The 17,155-nt window shown below is 37.3% G+C and overlaps 1 protein-coding gene across 1 annotated transcript in view; it reads left to right on the top strand.

Annotated features, from left to right (window-relative positions):
• The window catches only part of PRIM2 (DNA primase subunit 2), a gene marked incomplete at both ends in the record, with an annotated part of 281,009 nt that overhangs the window by 254,544 nt on the left and 9,310 nt on the right, over positions 1-17,155 (top strand). Inside the window, one exon of the mRNA XM_084228130.1 lies at positions 12,748-12,816. Within this exon, the coding sequence (XP_084084256.1) occupies positions 12,748-12,816 (69 nt within the window). The remainder of the gene's footprint in view (positions 1-12,747; positions 12,817-17,155) is intronic.

The following is a 17,155-nucleotide window of genomic DNA, read 5'->3' as shown; positions in this document are numbered from 1 at the left end:
GTAGCTAGGAATGGGTTAAGTAGTTACAAAGAAACTTGATTGTGGTGGTGATATTACTGAGTCTGTCAAATTTTGCAAAATTGCACAGTAATAGGAGTGTATTATACTGTATGAAAATTATACTTGAATTCTTTAATAAACATGCCATAGGTAGGAAGCAGCATAAATGACCCAAATACTTTTCTTAGCAGGAATTCAATAAAGTTAGTAAAGAAATAAAGTACAAACATGCAACATAGAATTTTGTAAACAAACATCCTATTTAACCAAAACTAGAAATGGCTAAAAGTAACGGCCTGTTAGGAGCAGATCACACTGGGAAGAAATGTGAGTGTTCATAATTAGCCATCTGTATACTCAGACATTTTTTTTTTTCCATTTCCACATGAGTTACATCACAAGCCTAACTGATCGATAGTAATAAGGTAGTGACAGACATAGCTGAGATCTTTGGGTATGAGATTTTAACCTTTATCCTTTTTTCCTCCTAGTACCTACCATGGTCTCTGGTCCACTTAAGAACTCTGAAGGGTCTGAGATTTTGCCCTCCTTGTAAGCTGACTTTAGCTGCCACCTTTTCACAGGTGCTGGCAGAAGACATGAAGGTTGTAGCTCTATCAGTCTATCAGTGTTCTCTTGCAGCAGGTCCCTGAGTCCCAACCCCTCAGAGCAGTATATAGAAGGCCAGGACTACCAGCATGTGCAGGGGGGGTAGCTTTGAGGGTAGTAAATATTTTTGTAATGTACAGCATGACTAAACCTTCATTCAGTGGAAAGCACTGTATCTTTTAAGATGCTCTGAAACAAAAGCCATGTGTCTCTGGTTACAAAATATTAGAAAATGGAAACCCCTGGATAATTCTCTTGCAACTGTATACAGCAAGTGACCAAATGAATAAGACTACATGCTTTATTAGTTTTTTATTGGCACCTTATTTGTTTTCTCCTTTAAAATACTGGTATACATTTTAATCTCAATGCATGCACATTTCTTCAAAAATTTTCTAAAAAGGTGTAGTAAATCTTTCAATACTATGTTAGGTTGTTCAGTTAACTACCATATCTAGCAGTAGTTCCTAATTTAAATAGCTAGTTGGTTTTTAATTGTTTTTTATTTTGCTTTTACCTCTTGCTTTTAAAAAAACTGTAGTGTCACTATGGAAATACTAATATTGCTATGGAAATTTTCTTAAAATGTGTTCAAAATATCTGATTTTTAACTTTCTCTGAAAAGATTATTGTATTGGAAAGGGCCATGAAATTTTCACATTGAGGTTTTTTCACTGCATTCTGTAGCTGCTGTGTTCTTTTTGGTAGAACAGTTGCTAAGTTACTAAACATTTTTTTTATTTTGATTTTCACTTTATTATGATTTTTTAAAAGATTTATTTATGCATATAAGAGCTAGGGTACAGGCCAGAGATGTGGGGGATGAGAGGATTCACCAGAGACTGCGGGGAACAGAACAGGCAGATTGACTGAAACACACTGCTGAGGGGAGCAGCAGGCGAGACAGGAGAGGTCTGCTGCACCATGTGGATCAGCTCCCAGGCAAGGGATCGAACTCATGCCACAGTGGCTGCTGGCAGCTTGATAGTGGTGAGACTGAACCCCAGTGCCACCAGGGAGGCCCTATCATGATTATTTTTTCCCCTCCACATTCCTCCTATAAGTGAAACCATCTGATATTTTTCTTTTTCTTTCTGGCTTATTTCACTGGCCTTAATCCCTTCCAGTTCCATCCATGTTGCTGCAAATGGCATGAGTTTATCTTTTTTGATGGCTGAGTAGTATTCCATTGTGTATATAGACCACATCTTCTTGATCCAGTCATCTATTTTGGGCTTTTTGGTTGTTTCCATATCTTACCTATTGTAAAAAGTACTGCATTAAACATAGGGGTTCAGGTGTCCTTTCGAATTAATGTTTTTGTGTCGTTTGGGTAGATTCCTAGGAGTGGAATTGCTGGATCATATGGAAGCTCCATCTTTAGCAGGTTGAGGAATCTCCACACAGCTTTCCATAGTGGTTGGACCAGTTTGCACTCCCACCAGCAGTGTAGGAGAGTTCCTTTTTTCTCCACATCCTCACCAACATTTGTTGCTGCTTTTTTTTTTTTTTTTAAATATGTGCCATTCTCTGGTGTAAGATGGTATCTCATTGTAGTTTTGATTTGCATTTCCCTGATTACAAGTAATGTTGACCATTTTTTCTTATGCGTGTTGGCCATTTGCATTTCCTCTTTGGAGAAGTTTCTTTTTAGCTCTTCTGCCCATTTTTGACTGGACTATTTACTTTGTTGAGTCTCATCAGCTCTGTAGATTTTTATGATCAGTCCCTTATCATCGGTGGTGTGTACAAAAATTTTCTCCCAATCAGTGGGGTGTCTCTTTGTTTTGGTTACTGTCTCTTTTGCTGTACAGAAGCTCTTTACTTTGATGCAGTCCCAGGTGTTTATCCATTCCTTCACTATCACTGCTTTGGCTGATGTGTCTTTAAAGATATTACTGAGGTGTATGTCATGTAGTGTTTCGCCTATATTTCCTTCTGTATATTTTATGGTTTCAGGTCTTCTGTCTAGTTCTTTAATCCATTTTGAGTTGTTTTTTGTGCATGGTGTGAGGAGGTAGTCAAGCTTCATTGTTTTGCATGTAGCGGCCCAGTTTTCCCAGCACCATTTATTGAACAAACTTTCTTTGCATATTCTTTTCTCCTTTAGTTGACTGGAAATCTATGGGTTTATTCACTGGGATTTTCTTTTAAACATTGTTAATTTACTAAATCACTTATAGAAAACTTTAATTCACACAAAGCTTAATCAATGAACAATAATTGCTGCCCAATGATTAATTTAAAGATGGTATCATTTAGTATCTGGCCCAGTGGTGTTAGCGTATTTGGTTGTAATCTGTGAATGTTTTTATTCCTTAGTTTATTATGTAGTAATGATTGGTGTGATTGATCTATCAGTAGACATAGAACAGTCTGTAGCCATGGTACTTTATATTTTGGCCTACCCTTTGCCAAGCACTAGGATGGGTGCTTTATGCAAGTAAATGATCTCATTTGATACTTACCACATCATTTCTCTGATTTAGATGAGAAAGCTGAGGTTTGGGAAAGGTATGAAGCTGCTCAGAACCACAGAGGAGAAGGAGGCAGGATTCTCACCTTCCTTATATTGCATTGTTCTGCTTCTCTGTAGAACTTTCATAAATATTGTTATGGTGGTCATTGTCAAACTACCAGTGTGATGTTATAAATCCTGACTTGGGGGGGCCTCCGCTGGTGGCGCAGTGGTTGAGCGCTTGGCTGCGAGGCTGCCCGCAGCCTCTGCAGCGTCGGTTCGTTCCCCGGCCGCCGGCGAGGGTCCCACAAAATAAATAAATCAATCCTGACTTGGGAAGAGATGTGTACCATTAACTCTCACAAGTCAGTATAAGTAAACTGTAGTACACCACTTGTTAAGTGTAAAATATATACCAGGTTTCAAAAATTAGTATAGGATAATGAACACTGTAAAATATCTTAGTAATGATATTTTTATATTGCTCACATGTTAAAATGACAATAGGTGATACTGATTTAAAGAACATTTTTAAAAATAATTTTGTTGCTTTTCACCTCCTATGACTATAGAAAATTTTAAATTTCAGTATCACTCATTAATTCCTATTGGACATTGCTGCTTTAATTATAAGAATAGTTGAGTACTAGAATGATTAGATTCCATTTCCACTTGTTAATGTTTGCTTCTAGCATACAGTGTGTTTGACCTCCTACAAGCAATTTTACTTTCACAATTTGATCCATTAATGCATGTAAATAATGCTACGCATTTTTCAAGGTTTTTTTGATTGAAATGTTGCATTATTTACAAATGTATTTCTGCATTAATATTTTTGAAACTTTTTTTAGTTTTTTTTAGAGAGGAAGGAAATGTTTTAGGGTCTTGACTCAGCATAATCATTAGTGATTAAACGCAAGTCTATCTGGTGCTTCAAGAAACTTGATATTACACTTGGAGAGGTTGGTTAATCTCTTTTTTTCCACAGTCCAAAAATTTTCAAGAAGTTAGTGACCATATTAAATCTAAAACTGGTAAATGCCTTTTAATAAAGAAGTCTTTCAAAATTGACACTTTAAAAGACTTAAAAGTAACACTGTGTCAAGAAGATTTTATGGCAGAGATAAATCTCAATGACTTCTTACTCAGTGTTCACATAAATCTAAACTACCTAAAACTATGATTTTCTTAGGTAAGGAGGACTTACCAATAGGTGATAGTATTCGGTCTGACCATTACTTTATGAACAGTAACTGCTTTTAAGAGCGGCTTTTCTGCCTACTTCATTTCCAGGAGTATTTCTTCTGATTTATGGGGCCAGTATTTTGATTGCTGCACTCAGCTTTATTTTTCTTAGTGTAGTTGGAAATGTGTACATTGTTTCTGGTAAATCCTAGAACTGCATTAAGGAAAAGATGGGAAGTTGAGCTTCAGAATTGGTGTGAGAAGAACATGGGTGCCTTGTTGACTTTATCACAGAAATCACTGAACATATAACCTAATTTCTCCATACATGTTCATTAGTGAAGATAAATGGTAAAAACTTAAAAATTGTTAAGGTATTGTTAAGGGTGGTTCAAGAAAAATCACTTTTTAGCTCTCCTGCCCACTTGTGATTGCAGGTGCCTCTGTTTTTCTCTTTCTTAATAAACCTGTCCTTTCAAAATGTAAAAGGAAAAATCACTTTAAAAGTCAAATAACATGCTATTGTTAGCCAAACGTACTAAAGTTTATCTTCATAAAATGGAAACCAGTCTTTTTAAAAGGAGAATATAGTATTGTCTACAGTTATATTTATTTCCATGTTTTCTCCCATGTGAGAAATTACTGATCTCTATAGAGGAATTTCATTCAGTGATAATACTGTCACTTTTGATACTCACAATAAAAATTCAGCCTGTGTACCTATAGACAAGCATAAAATTATTCTCCTATAGTAGTTCTGTTTCACTATCAGTTTTATAGAGTATTCTCCCAGTGGCCCCTGCCCCGCCATATTTTTTTTTTTTTGAAGACACATACTTAAAGTATCCAGAAAAATAACTCTGTTTAAGTTGTTTGGTTGTGTTTGCCATCATTTATAATGTATGTCTTGTTAGGCAAAATTTTATTTCTAAATCTTCTAGACCTTGGAAAAACCTTTAAGTGACAGATTTTAAATGTGGCTTGTTTCCAATAGGATATCTGATACATCTCTTTTTATAAGATCTTTGAAAATAAATCAATATAACTGTTTTTCATCATTTCCATCAAGATCACAGAGTGTTATAGGACAGGAAGAGGGGCAGCCCAAACCCCGCAAACCTGTCTATTCTAAGTGGGTTCTGCCATCCGCCGCATCAACACAAAACATAGGAGACTTTAATGGGAAGGAACTTTAATAAAACTAGGAAACAATACAGGTAAGGCAAAGAGTCTAGTTTCTAAGTGAAGCACCCAAAGTTACCCGTCCCCTCGTGGGTAAAACTCCATCCATATGGGATCGGCCCAGAGCAAGGCCCCAAAGCCTGCCACAAGTCTAAAGCATCTTCCAGTGGGGACCCACAGAAAAGAGTCAGAAACAACCAGACAAGCCCGGAAGGAAAAGAGCAAAATCAACATCAAGATAAAAGCTGCCATGGTCACCTCTCCACGGATCTCACCCACATCTGTGTCACCCAGTCCACGACCAAAAGACAAGCACAGTTTCTTCACGTGTCTCTAGGCTCCATGCGCCTCCTCCAGGTCTCCTGGCTCCATCCTGCTTCCTTCCTCAGTCTCTTCTGCCGCTTCTTCTCTTCCTGCTCAGCTCCACCCTCCCTTGGGTGGGGCAGGGCACCTCCCCCTTTCCTGGGGACCACCCTGTTACAAGAGCATAGTGAATCTGAACAGGCTTGCTCTTTATACTGGGCAAGAAATAGAATACTCGAAGCACAGTTATAGAATTATAGCACAGTTATAGAATTGAGGGTTGGTGATACTTTTCTCCCTGTTTATTTGACCTCCTCCTTGGCTCTGTCTCTTTCCCTATTTCAAGTTCACTTAGTTGTTAATGGTCCCATAAAGGTTAAATTCTTTAATCCAAATGTTGGTATTAATCTGCATTGAGGAATTCAGTATTTTGGGTGGCAGTTTTCTTGATGCCTATTTTTATGATTGAAAGCTTTTATTCAACTATATTAAGTTAAAAGATGGAGACTTTTCAATTTTACATGATCTGTAGTGAAAGACCTAAGGCAATAATGTGATTTGATTTTCAAATTTGGGTGTTACATACCATACAAAAAACTTTACCTCTATTTACCATTTGGCTGATTTATAAGAAGGAGGAATTATGAGTTGTGGCAGAGTACTTTTTTTAAAACCATAGATGTCCTCAGTTAAATCAGATTCACCATGGCATCTCAAAAAGTCTAAAAAACTTCCAAAAGCATCCTTTGGGGGGGGGGTGTTTGCATATATACAGGAGCAGCAGAATTAGTCAAAAATTAAGTACCAGCACAATATCTGATTCCTGGTAGGTATATAAGATGTTACTCTCATCATTACTATTCCTCACCTTCCCACCCCACTCCATGCAAAAACAGCTTGCACTGTCACAGATCTGGTTCTCTGTGATGGAGATTTGTTTGCAGGATCTTTACTTTGAAGGCTTCTTGAGACCAGTACCTATCAGGGAGTGAAGGCAAGATTGGGCAGAAGGAAAAATTGGTCTTTAGCTGACCCCCAGCCAGCCCTGAAGCTGGGTGACACTGCAGTGTGTTCCTACACTCTGCCTTCATAGCCCTGTGCCAGGCAGTCCTTGCATCAGACAGCATCCAAGAAGGCCTCATCATCTTAAGCAAGGTAACTTTCTTCAGCTGAGGGGGCTTTTTCAGGTAGCCATAGTCTGACTCCTCAGGTGGGGGCATGTGGTCAGCATATCACAGAAGGCCTCTCTACACAACTGCTCCAGGGGGAGCATAAATAGGACATTCGATGCTCAAGCCAGAAAATGGGAATCTATTGTAGACTTTCTTCCCTAACTTAGGATATCATGTTTTTTAGCGCCTCATTCCTCTTCTATCTCCAAAATCCATGCTGTAATCTTTCTAACATAATTTTAATTTCTTCTCAGCCCAAGTATCTTGCTGTCAAGTTTCTGTGCCTCCCAATTGCCCTTGTTCCTTTCTTTATCTTGATAATTCTTATTACAATTTGGTTCAGTGGAATCCTCCCTCTGAAAACTCCCTGAGCACTTTTCTTTCAGTCCTCTCTGGTAACATCGTGTGTTTTTCACTCTTGTGCTTTTCCCAATGCCCTTGGGGGATTGTGGCCTTACCCTCTCGAGGGCAAAAATGGTCTCACTGGTCTCTCTAAACCTAATTCTTAACTTAGTGCCTGGAGCTGATTATGGGAGCTTACTGATCGAATGGAGTAAAATAAACAACTTAGTTCAGAGTCAGAAAGCTTCTGAGATGTGTGGCAGAGGCTGCTCTGTGTTTGTTTATATTAATTTGCTTGCCTGTGTGTGTGAAACCACACATAGCAATGGCAGATTTCTTCATTTGGATTCAAGTTGATTTGATACATCTTTCCTCCAAAGTGTCCTCAAGTATGATTAGAGAAACCTCTCAAGCCCTTAAAGGTGTTCTGGAAGAACTAAATTAAATGAGTAACTGTTTTTCCTGTGGTTTTTTATACTAAGAAAAGACAGGAGGGAAGAAAGGAAAAGCTATGTAATTGCAAAGGTTCTAGTAAAAATGCTCTAAGACTGACTCAAACTGAAGTATGTAGCTTTGGTGAGGAAAGACATTACTCAATAAACATTCAGTGTCACTGAATTTTAATTATGTTCACATCTGGAAACATGATTAAGAAACTTAAGACTTTCAGTGGATTCAAGGCCTTATTAACTTAGTATACTAACGTGTAAATAGAGTATGTAAGTGCTTTAATGAAAATGTATTTGAAGCACTAGTGCAGAATTGGGTTTAAAGTTGTGAGGCTTTTTCCCCCATGAAGGGAAGTGAGGCTTATCAGGTGAAAGGAACAGCATTCATTCACCATCAACAAACCGTTAGGTGATGACTATATTCTAATAAGTGTCCCAGACACTGGGAATATAGTGGTGAACAAAACTATTGTAACAAGACCCCTGGTTTATGCAAACAATGAACAAATTAAGTGTAATAAGGGAAAGTTTTGACAAGAGAAGAGAATGTGACTTGGGGGAGGTTGGATCAGTTTAGATAAAGGAGTGTTTTGAGGAACTCTGTGCTGTAAAATGTATGAAAACAGGTTCTGGGGACAAATTAGATTGAGAATCACCATCCTTATAAGTTCTGCCCTAAAGAAACTTCAATATTCTGGAGTAAACAATCAAGCAATGCACTACACATGCAAGCCTAGTGAGTCATCACTAGGATTTTGTGAGTTAAAATTCCAAAGAATGTGCGAGAAGCTGATCCAGTGTGTAAGGACCCTAGTGTCCAGATGGGAGGGAGAGAGTAGGGTCTGATGAGGAAGGCCTTTTGAGTCATGTTGAAGTATCTGTGCCCCATTCACAGCTGGGAGCCAGGATTAGAATTACATTTTATAAAAGTTACTTTGGTAGCTGTGTGGAAGCTGTCATGGGGGGGGGGGAGGGAGTATAAATCAAGGAGCTTTATGAAAAACTAACCCTTGATAGGAGAAGTAAACACAATGGTTTATGGTGGTAATACCTTGATGGGGTACTCCAGTATTACCTCAGTTAAAAATAAAAGTTTTTAAAAGTTAAAAAAAAAAAAAACCACAAGAAGCTTTATAATAGAGAATGGTGAGGGCCTGAAAAGTGGGAGGAAAAGGTAGGTTTTGAAGACATCCAGAGATACAATCCATTCAGTCAGAGAACTAGTATTTATAAAAAATGAAGACTTAGGAAACGTGCCCCAACTCTGCCAGTAAATGAAGATCACAGCAGAGTTTTAAGGCTGTGGCAGGCTACATTATGCTGAGTATGTGAGAAATGGAAGCAAAGTAGTGTGTTCAAAACTGTTCCAGACTCTGCACCTCTACCACGTTTTCTTTCACCTTTGAAATAAAGGAAGGTTAGAAATGGAGTGGAAAAATACTAGCATGGACTAGTTTCGAAAAGTTGAGCTTTTAAGGAAAAAACAAGCTTGTTATCACATTTAAACGAGACAGAATATGACCTTGAATTAGAAACAGATTAACCGCATGTCTGATTGGTGCATTCAGCACACCTTGCTGTACAGCACTCTGCGAAGCCAAGGCTGAGCAGGTGGCTACATTCTGCTGCCAGGTAGTCATCTGGACCTCACTGGCAGGCACTGAAGCAAAGGCAGAGAGGAAGTTGCAGATGGCAGGGAATATTAGAAAGCATTAGGACAATAGAAGGAAGTGTATTGCTAAGTTATATTACCTACATTTCTATAGCACATTTGATCATCAGCTGCCAGTGACCAATCACCAATCAAATCAGAAAAGCACACTTTATTTGCTCTGTGTTCCTACACTACCAGGGTATCTTACTTAACTACTGTATTAGAATTCAAAGCTAAAACAGTAATATGCTTTGTTGATGAAATAGTGGAGGAGATATAATTACAGTTTTTATCAAACTTAGCAAATACAAATATAATGTACCTTTTCTGGTAAAGATGGCAGATTTCATTGTTTAAAAAAGTAGCTCTAATATTTTTCTGACTTTAGTCAGCTGGTAAAGAATATGAATTACCAAAATGGAGTAGTTTGACATTACCACTCAGTTTTTCTTGGCCTTTTGAATACTGATGAACTAGATTAGTACAATAAATAGATTGTTATGTTTGACATTTCATACTTGAGTGTGGGAATATTAGCATTACAAACCAAGTCAAATTGCCTTTGAAAATATTCTTTGATATTCATGGAAATTTTTTCTTTAAATAAGCTTGTGTTTTCAAATAAGCCTTTGATGTGCTTGTTCAAATTGCTTGATTATATTTTTCTAAAGTAAAATTAGGAAACTTCTAGCTTAAGCATCAGAATTTGTTTTCTCCTTCAGAGAACTGTTCATTTGATTTTAATGCTATATGTAACAGCAAATTGTGGTGGAACTTGAAAACTGCAGAGTTCAAGTCATTGCTCAGTAAAATAAATACCTTCTGTGAGCTGAAGGTCACTTCAGTGTTTACAGAGCACATAGATTTCATTTACCCTATATCTCTGGCTTTACGCATTTTTCTTCTACCTGGTTCTTTCATCTCCCTGTTTTCCTTTTTTTCTTCCTCCCCATGGGTCTCTACCTCTGTCTTATGTTTCCCCCATCCATTCTATTTCTGACCCTGCCTGCTGAACTCCAGCTTTGGGGCACTGCCCCTCCAAGAAGGGCAAAGGTCAGGTTGTGAGAATGGAGGTCTGGCTCTTCAGAAGCTGTGCTGGCAAAATAAACACTGTGAAAAGTACTGTTGCCTGGCTACATCCTCATTCTGCTTCTCAACAGAATTAGAACAAATTTTTTTATGTCATATTCAATATGTGACTCTAACACAAAAAATATAGCCCTTGAAAACAGGCTGTAGAACTGAGACTTTCAGAGTGGGAGAAAGGGGAGGGGCAAGGCAAGCACAAAGTGGGGGACGACTATGTTTTTGGTGGGCTGTGGGTGCTTTCGTAACAGGAGAACTACGGACGGGGGGAACCCTGTATCTCCAAAATACAACCAACAGTACTTCAATAAAAGAATTCAGCAAGTCAGTTCACATCATCCTATGCTTAGTCTATTTTTATTATTTGTTGGTTTTAATAATGTTTGACACTTTCTATATTTTAATGGAATATAAGTTTTTACTTAAGGAAAACAAGATGTACATGATTTTTAAATTCTTTCTGTAGTAAATGACCCTCAGAAGACACCCCTATTTTAAGATGCTATATTCATCTCTAAAATGAATACCCACCAACAATACATAATTGTTTCCAATTGTCTTTTTTTTTTTTATCATAATAGCTCATTTATTATCACCCTTATCTTCATTACTTGGTATTTTCTCTTTCCCCAACTCCTCTCCTTAGACTTAAGTTTTCTGTTTTCTTTGAGTACCTTTTCTAGCCAGTGAAACAGTCTTCTTCCCTTTATAACTTTACATATGTGCAGAAGCTTTCATCTACCTGTGCCTTTGTTGGTAAAGTTGTTTAATGATAGATGTTTGATCTATTTATAGATTTGCAAGAGAATTTCAAAAGGAATTCTTCCTAGAAAGACATGCTAAAAGTAAAAAATAGATATTTTTTGTAAGGAAGCACCTTAATTGGAGCTGGGGAATGAGGTGAGGAAGGATGAGGGGGCGGGTGTGATTAAGTAAATTTTTTTGCAACTTAAAATTTCAAGATATAAAAATCTGCTTTTTTCACAATCTGTGGCTTATGTCAGTTCTCCTTAACTTTTTTGATAGTCTTTCTTACATTTGGGAAAAATGACATAGATTTTGATTATATGTAAAAACACAGGAGAATTCAATGTTAGAATTGTTTAGAAAATTTTGTGACGTCATTTTAAGTGGATGACTTTTCTTGAATTACTAGAGTAAAAATAGAAAGACAGGTCTAACAGACAGGCAGGATTCTGGGTGCTATGATTGGTTGGAATTTATACAGGCCTTTCATATAGGATTTAATAAAAGGTGACCTGAAACTGAGAAATGAAATCTGTAAGACAATCAGAAAAACAGTTCTTTTAAGCACACTTGTCAGTATTGTAGAAGCCCATTCCGCAACTGTAATAACTTTGTGTCTCTGTCAGAAGATGTAAGCTGTGTTCAATGATGAGGATAGCAGGGATTTAGACTTCATGTATTTTTTTTTTTTTTCGGTCACAGGAAAGCCAGTCTTTTCAAAGAAGTAGAAATTAACATTTCTCCAGAATTAGATGGCCCTTTATTTGAGGTTATCACTTAATTCCAGCATTTTACTGTATTTGATAAACAGACCAAATATATATTTATTCGTCTGGACGTGATGAAACTTTACAAATTTCAACTGGCATTGCACTTTACTGATAAGAATGGGAGTTTGCCCTGCTCTGAAGAGATTACATGAAGTAGAATTGGAAAGCAAATTGTATTTACAAAAGATAGGATGATGTTCCTAATAGGTGCTCAGAATGGACTATTCACTCATATTCTGCTGAGCTTTACTAGAAATAACTTCATTTCAAAAAAGGACAAATCTGATTGAAGGTAAAAGCATTACCTCTCCACAGATACCCATCCAAAGGGTTTACATTAAATTTTCCTGATGGACATACAGCTGTACTTTATTCTGTATCTGTATAAACTGGTAATGTGGAAAATAAAAATCTAAATAGTACACTGGATTGCTTCATGCACCGACCATTTAGATTACTAGATTTATATCTACAATTTTGGAGGAGATGCTGCAGTATGATATTCTGACAATAACTGTCAAAGTCATAATACTAGGATCTATTTTCATCTTATTGTCAAGGTAAAGTTATTGAAATTCACAGTTGGTAGGTCAGAAAGATCACTTACAATCTCTTGTCATCTGTGGTTTAATGCTGACCTAAACAGCTACTGTATAATGTCAGAATTAGCACAGTGTCCAGACTGCGAAGTATAACATGCTACATGATTTAATGCATTTCCTGTCTGGAATGAAAAATACGAAAAGAAACAATGTCTAAATTTTTCTTTCTCTTTTTCCTATTATTTTAGATTTTGGATTTAGTAAAAGGGACACATTACCAGGTAGCATGTCAGAAGTACTTCGAGATGATACATAATGTAAGTAAATTTTTAAACTTTATAGCCTAATACTTTTTCTTTTCTTTTGTTACTCTCATTCAGGATTTTTAGTTGCAGCTATTGAAACCACTCCAACTATTTTCAGCAGCAAGGGATTTATGACATATTAGGTAGCTTATAAAACTTATGGATGGGTCAGAGACTTGAGCTTGGATGCTGCAGAAACAGAAATATTCTAACTAGGAGGCTCTATCATGAGAAAACCAGGCTTTACAAAGCTGCCACCCACCTGTAAGGATAAGACCAAAGGTCAGTATACTTCTTCTGTAATGTGCCAGGTTGTAAAACTTTTAGGCTTTGGGGTCCATGTGGTCTCTGTCACAACTGCTCAAGTCTGCTGTTGAAGCACAAAAGCTGCCTCAACAGCTTTTGCTGTAAATGAACCGGCGTGGCTGTTTCCAGTAGTTTACTTACAAAAATGGACATTGGGCCCACATTTGACCCCCAGGCCTTATTTAGCCAACCCCTGGAGTAGATCTAAAACGCTTACTGCAGCTGCCCAGAAGAACCAAAGTCTTGAATCATCTTCTTTGCAGACAATTTGATTATTTTGCTTGTGGCTGCCCCCTCACTTAATCTACTTTCCAAGTCTCATATTTATCTAAATGGTAGAACCTGGTTGCACGGCCGCCTCCTGAGTATAAGAAGGTCTGCCAGTGGGTTCTGAAAGGTGTAAAACAAGGATCACAAACTCAGGCCTGCAGATATCAGGCAAATAACCCAAAAAAGTCAAGCTGGCTGAGATCAGTATCAGAGCGTATGGTAGGAACTACAGAACACTGAACAACATATGCCCTGTTAGAGTCGTTCACAAGGACAAGTTTTAAGACCCAACAGAGATGTGCAGGTCAAATGCAGCTCACCAGCCTCCACTTTACAACTCCTGACCCTCATCATGGCTTTTAACGTCATATAGACACCAAAGAAGAAACTCAGGTCTGTGAAACTTGAAACTTTTTTCTTTGAATACATGTATATATTTTTTAGAGTCTGTAGTACTTGGCTAAGTTTTTAATCATTCTTATAATTTCACAAAAACTAAAGAGAAAACATTTTTCAATTGTGGTTATATAGTTGAATGATTCATTATTTGTTAATAAATTTCATAGGAAAATATATCTTATAATATTACCAATAAAAATAGCAATAAAAGCAAAGATCATTGATAGAGCCCTGATGCATGCCAGGCACAGCACTAAGTATTTTAGAAACATTAACTCTTCTGACCCACACTACAGTACTGTACAATTAGGTACTATTCTTACCCTCATTTATGACTAAAGCTTAGAGAAGCTGTATAGGGTCACACTGCTTAGAGGAGCTGGAGCTTGTATTTGAACCAGGCTATAAAGTAGCTCATTCAAAATTATGATCCTGGGGCCTCCCCGGTGGCGCAGTGGTTGAGCGCTGGGTTGCGAAGCTGCCCGCGGCTTTTGCGGCGCCGGTTCGATCTCCGGCCACCTATGAGGGTCCCACATGGCGCGCAGACCTCTCCTGCCGCCCGCTGCTCCCCTCAGCAGTGTACTTCGGTCCTTCTGCCTGCTCTGCTCCCCGCTCTGGCTCTGGTGAATTCTCTCACCCTCTCGCGCTTCTGACTGTACCCAGTGCATGTATAAACAAAAAAAAAAAAAAACAAATAAATAAATAAAACATGCCTCTATTAAAAAAAAAAAAAAAAAAAAAAACAAAATTATGATCCTAACCATGACTGTGTTATAAAATATGGTTCTGAACTTGTATTGACTATTGAAGTCATTAGCATTTTCCTGTCTATGCTCAAGAAACCTGAGGCCTACCAATTCTCTGAGACTTGCCAAGTAGCTAAAGGGTGCTCAGTAGCTAGAACCCTAGACTGCCGTGGGTCTCACCTTTCTACTGTAAATCATCAGTGGGTTTTTGGAAAAAATCACTTTAAGCAAAATGATGTATAAGGAAAGCAGGTCCTTGAATAAAGTCCTTTCCTTCAGCATGGGCCTGGATTCTATTTTTCTCAATGTTTTCAAGAAATGAAGTCATTTTAGGTTCTGCCATCCACCTAACAGTTGAAAATACTCTTAGTCAATAAAAATAAGTATTTTTACAAAATTTAAAGGACTAAACATCAGTGAAATAGTAACATTCTCATTAGTTTTATCATATTAGGAATCTCCCCAGATAAGCCACATTTATTTGGAATTTTTGGCGGGACTCCTTCCCTTGAAGACTGAATTTCTTGAGTTTTAATTTTTAATTTTATCTATACAAGAACCAGAGTACAGGCCAGAGGTGTGGGAGGTGAGAGGATTCACCAGAGACAGAGCGGGGAACAGAACAGGCAGACTGACGAAATACACTGATGAGGGGAGCACTGGGCCATCCAAGAGAGGTCTGCTTGCCATATCGGTTTCTCTGAGGCCAGCGGGGATCGAACTGGCACTGCAGAGGCTGCAGACAGCCTCACGGTGCTACGCTCAACTGCCTGCACCACCAGGGAGGCCCCTTGTGTACCTTTTTAATTTAGAGGCCTCAGAACGCATATATTGAGGTCTACTGTTAGAAATATTTTTTGCTCTCAAATCTGCTTTTGTAATCTCTCTCCTATTAATTATCCCTACAAGAGTATTACTGCTACTGATAATTTTAAAAACTTGGCCTTGTATCAGCGAAGATGTTGAAAATATTTGAGTCTAATTCTTCCCACGTATAGAAGTACTCTAAGTTAAGCCACATATGAATCAATGAAATAAAAAGGCTATTCGTATTCACTAGATGTCTCATTATAGATTTTTAGATGTGAATATCTCATTATATTTTCTAACTTAATTTAAAAATAGAATTTTTATTGTCATATTTCTGCCATCCTGCCTCTCCCCCCTCCCAAACCCCTGTGTTTATTTTCCTGAGGCCTCTGTGATCAAATTCACTTTAATGAAAGTTTTGAAAAATGAACCAGCTAATTGATACCATTTACAGCAGCACTATGATATTACCAAAAAAAAAAAAAAAAAGCCATATGGAACTATCAGCTGCCTCATTATAAACTGTCATTGCAAAACCTCTTGATTAAAATCCAAACATCCCATAGGTAAAACAATATTGCTTCCATTCCTTCAAAAATCTACATTTGCTATGGCAGAAATATGAAGCCTTTTTTAGTGTGAAGGTCATTGTATGCAAAATGTGTTGATTCCAAGTAAATGAGAGAGATTCACTTACCTGTCAAAATATGGCCTACTTGAAACCAATTTTCTTAGTATTTTTAGAGAACAAAGTGTTATACTGTATTTTTTTTCAGTTTACTCCATGTATAAATGAAAATAATCTATATATAGATTGATATCTGAATTTTTATTGAAAATAGTGTCTTTAGAAATGAACTCTTATGTACCAAATTATTCTGGATACTTATTTCCAAATAGCTGAGCATAACTTTCCCTCAACGCACACATTTCTACAGAAATCTTTTTAACATTTATCACACATTTCCCTGTAATCTTAAACAGGATAGTCCAAATACATTTAGCTTTTTTTTCTTTAGAAATAACTTGGTCATTATTTTGGGTATCAATTAGAATACTGGGCTAGAAGCCACCATCATTTCTCACTTGGATCACTGCGATAGCTTCCTAACTTATTTCCCAGCATCTAAAACACATGCACTATTCTAATTCTTTCTCTTGCACACAGCTGCTAGAGTGATCTTTAAAGTAGGAAAATGTCATCATTTCAGTTACCTGTTTTTAAAGCCTTCCTCATTGCTCCAAAGAAAGAAATTAAAAATTATAATGTAGCCCATAAAGGCCTGTTCCTCACCCTTCTAGCTCCATCTATACAGAGCTTGTTTCATATCCCTTACTGTACTACTTTGGAACTTTCAAGCTAATATGGCAAAATGAAAATGTTACAGAAGTTCCCTCTCCTAATACTTAGAATGTACAAAACATAAGTTATCAACCCCAAAGAAAAACATCAACAGCACCCACATAACTAAGAAAGAAAGAAAAGATTAAAGCAAACAGTAAAAAAAAGAAAAAACAAAAACAAAAACCAACTACTATTCCTGAGCAGAAATAAGTGAAGGGGGGAGATTCAATGTGGCTAAGTCTTTCTAACCTTTGATTTTAAAGTAAAATCTTTTATTCTGCTTAGTTTTTGTGCCTCCTCCACCTCCCCCAAAGCCTGTAAATTTTCCCAAACAAGATGGAACTTGATGGCAGCCATACATACTTCCTTCAAACAAAAACAAAACTGAAACACTTAAAAGACAACCCATCATAGCAGAAAATACAATCTAGTAAAGAGAAGAAAATGTCATAATTTTCCATCATGCTATCAAGCA

The sequence above is a fragment of the Talpa europaea genome (genome assembly GCF_964194135.1).
Source record: "Talpa europaea genome assembly, chromosome: 2".
Taxonomy (NCBI): Eukaryota; Metazoa; Chordata; class Mammalia; order Eulipotyphla; family Talpidae; genus Talpa; species Talpa europaea.
Note: the sequence above shows the minus strand (reverse complement) of the source record. Positions and strands in the feature narration are given on the sequence as shown.